Source organism: Carlito syrichta, unplaced genomic scaffold (assembly GCF_000164805.1).
Source record: "Carlito syrichta isolate Samal-C Ts95f unplaced genomic scaffold, Tarsius_syrichta-2.0.1 Scaffold109658, whole genome shotgun sequence".
In the NCBI taxonomy this organism is placed as follows: Eukaryota; Metazoa; Chordata; class Mammalia; order Primates; family Tarsiidae; genus Carlito; species Carlito syrichta.
Window position 1 is genome coordinate 489 of NW_007053754.1, and position 2860 is coordinate 3348.

Genomic DNA, 2860 nt, shown 5'->3' on the forward strand with positions numbered 1-2860 from the left:
GATGCCGATGCGGAGGGGCCAGGGCCCAGACTTGGAAATGGGGAACCCAGAGGAATCATCCCGGCCAGCCAGCCCTTGGGGTGGGATCGCAGCTCTTGGGGGGAAAAACGAGGCCTCGGCCGTGGTCCAGGGGCGAAGCAAGCATCCTGGCCGCTCGGGCCAGGCGTTGGCATGAGGGCAGAATTCATAATTAAGGGAGGAATTCCCAAGGGGACAGACTGGAAGAGCCCGTGGTTCTGCCACTGTTCACCAGGAGGTGCTTTTTTCAGAGCTCCACCTGGGTGGTGTTTTAAGAAAGGAAAGGAGTTCCTTGACAAGCTCAGCTTCTACTACCGATCTGGCCTTGAGGACTGGAGGCCAGCAGGCCGCCGCTCTGCGTAGTCCGGTCCAGTGTGATCTCAGCATGTTCCTAGACCTCCAGTGTCTAAGAATGCAGAGGTGTAAGCCAAAGCAGGGGGGAGCTTTTGTGAAATGGCACGGGCAAGGCTCGAAGGGCTGGAGAGGAGACTTTGCAGGCGGTTTTGAATCAGGGACTCACCCGAGGCATCGTTAGCACGGAAAGGAGATGAGGTGAGGGGGGAAAAAAGCGACATTTTCAATGCAGCCTCCTGGGGGTCTCGCTTAAGACTGCGGTGCCTTCCCGTCGTGCCCTAGGGCAGGGCTCTGTCACCTGGGCCTGGGACTGTCCAATATGCGAGGTAAAGCAGCTGTCAGCCGGGGTGGGGAGAGGAACGGTGATCTTAGAAATAAGTTGTCACCTGACCCATGTGAGAAACCGAGTCTTGGCCAGGGCCATGTGCCAAAGGACAGCTCCAGGCTGAGAATCCTGGATGGCCCTAGCCCTGGATCGTACCATCTTAAGAAATAACCTCTCCGGTTTACAGAGTCGGCGAGATTGAAGCTGCAGGGAGATGGACAGTGAGGTGCAGAGAGATGGAAGGATCTTGGATTTGATTGATGACGCTTGGCGAGAAGACAAGCTGCCTTACGAGGATGTGGCAATACCACTGGTAGGTGTGGTCTGAGCTGAAACGATGGGCTCACGGTGTGATCTGGCAGTGACCCGTGGTGGTCATAAACTAGTATGGCAAAGAAATCTGCCTCTGGAGTTCTCTAACTCTGGAAGCCTCTGCAGAGCAGCTAACCCAACTCCCTGTTGGAAGAAAAAAGTGGTTCAGAGAGCTGACACCGCCAACTCAGTGAGGGATCGTGCCAGAACTGAGCCCAGATTCTCTAAGCCTTATTCCGTTCACCACTCCAAAGCCAGAGAGAAATCAGATAACGAGAGTTTAGTGAGAGAAACGGGGAGACACAAGAAGCCGCAGCATTTAAGCTCTGTGTCCTCCTCCCCTGTCTGGGGCTCATTAACCTATTGACATTTTTCGAAACTCACATTCTTGGAACACACACCCATCCTGGGTTGCCTGGAAGATATCCAGAAGATACCTGAGTTGTCCTCTTTTGCGTTTGGCCAATAAGTTCGTAGAATACTCTCGTCTCCAGAAAACTCCCCTGCAAATCTCATATAATAAGTGATCTAAAAAGTTTGCTTGTAAAAATCCTATTTAGGCCAGGTGCTGTGCCTCACATCTGTAATCCCAGCACTCTGGGAGGCTGAAGCGGGTGGACTGCTTAAGTTCAGGAATTTGAGACCAGCCCGGGCAACATCGCAAGACTTCATCTCTACAAAAAATATTTTAAAAGTAGCCGAGCATGGTGGCCTGCCCCAGTAGTCGCAGCTACTCAGGCAGCTGATGCCGAAGGATCACCTGAGCCCAGGAGGTCGAAGCTGTGTTGAACAGCAGTCATGCCACTGCACTCCAACCTGGGCAAACAGAGGAAGACTCTGCCTCAAAAAAAAAATTCCTATTCATGTCATAGAGGCCTAACAAAAGGACAGCAGAGCATGGGGACTGTTTTTCTTTAAAGTGTACCAGCTGCCTTGAGAAATAGAATGAGCCCGAAGAGGTTTTGCTGCTGCTGTTTATAGAGAAATAAAATAGTTCACCCACATTTTCATTTAAGAGTAAGAGATAGTAATATGCTCAGTGAGTAATATACGTACCAAATAACAAGTCACAGCTTAGTTCAAGTTTAGGAAAATCACCAAAAGAGAAAGCATAATAATCATCATAGCTGCCAGTCGTTGAATACCAGTTTTTTGCCATGGACCGAGGCTGAAGGCATACATTATACTCTAATCCTTAAAACAGCCCTGTGAGGAAGGTAGAATTACTCCCGTTTTAGAGAAAAGAGGAGGATCAGAGAGGGTAACTTGCCCAAAGCCTGGGAGCTATGAAGTTGGACTTCATGCCTAGGGCTGAGAAGCTCCATGTTCTGTCTTCTGAGCTTTTGTTCATCCACTCAGCAAGCGTTTTCTTAAAGCCTACTGCGTGCCATGAGACTTGGGGAACGTGAGATGCAGTTCCTGCCCCTGGGGCAGCTGGGGAGGCAGCACATATAAATAAATGATTGTGGTAGTAAGAATTCTGCATGGGGCGTAAGCAGCCATGTTGTGTAAGAAGCAGCTGATTGCTTGTTGGGCATCGGAAAGGCTTCCGAGAGAATGAAATGTCCAAGCTGGGTTCTCAGGAAGGACTGGCAGTTCAGTGGGGTCAGACGAGGGCACTGCAACAGAAGGGAGGGATGTGTCGAGGCCCAGAGTTTAGAAGGGGTTTAGGGGATGATGAGACAGCCAATGTGAATGGAGAGTACATTGTGGGTCACATAAGGAGGCCAAGAAGTTGGACTTGGAGCAGATTTTTAATTTTATTTTTTGAGTCAGAGTCTCACTCTGTCGCCCAGGCTAGAGTGCAGTGGCACACTCACGGCCACCACAGCCTCAACCTGCTGGGCTCAG

The 2860-nt window shown here is 50.6% G+C and overlaps 1 protein-coding gene across 2 annotated transcripts in view; it reads left to right on the forward strand.

Moving 5' to 3' along the window:
* The first annotated feature begins 242 nt into the window (after positions 1–242).
* Positions 243–2860, forward strand: part of ANAPC13 (anaphase promoting complex subunit 13) — a 5439-nt gene continuing 2821 nt past the window's right edge. The window contains exons 1-2 of one of the 2 annotated variants that reach the window (XM_008068680.1): positions 243–570; positions 885–1010. In XM_008068680.1, coding sequence (XP_008066871.1) covers positions 912–1010 — 99 coding nt within the window. In that variant the 5' untranslated portion in view covers positions 243–570; positions 885–911. Of the gene's footprint in view, positions 571–605; positions 699–884; positions 1011–2860 lie in introns of those variants that run through there. The other variant, XM_008068688.2, reaches the window with a different exon arrangement.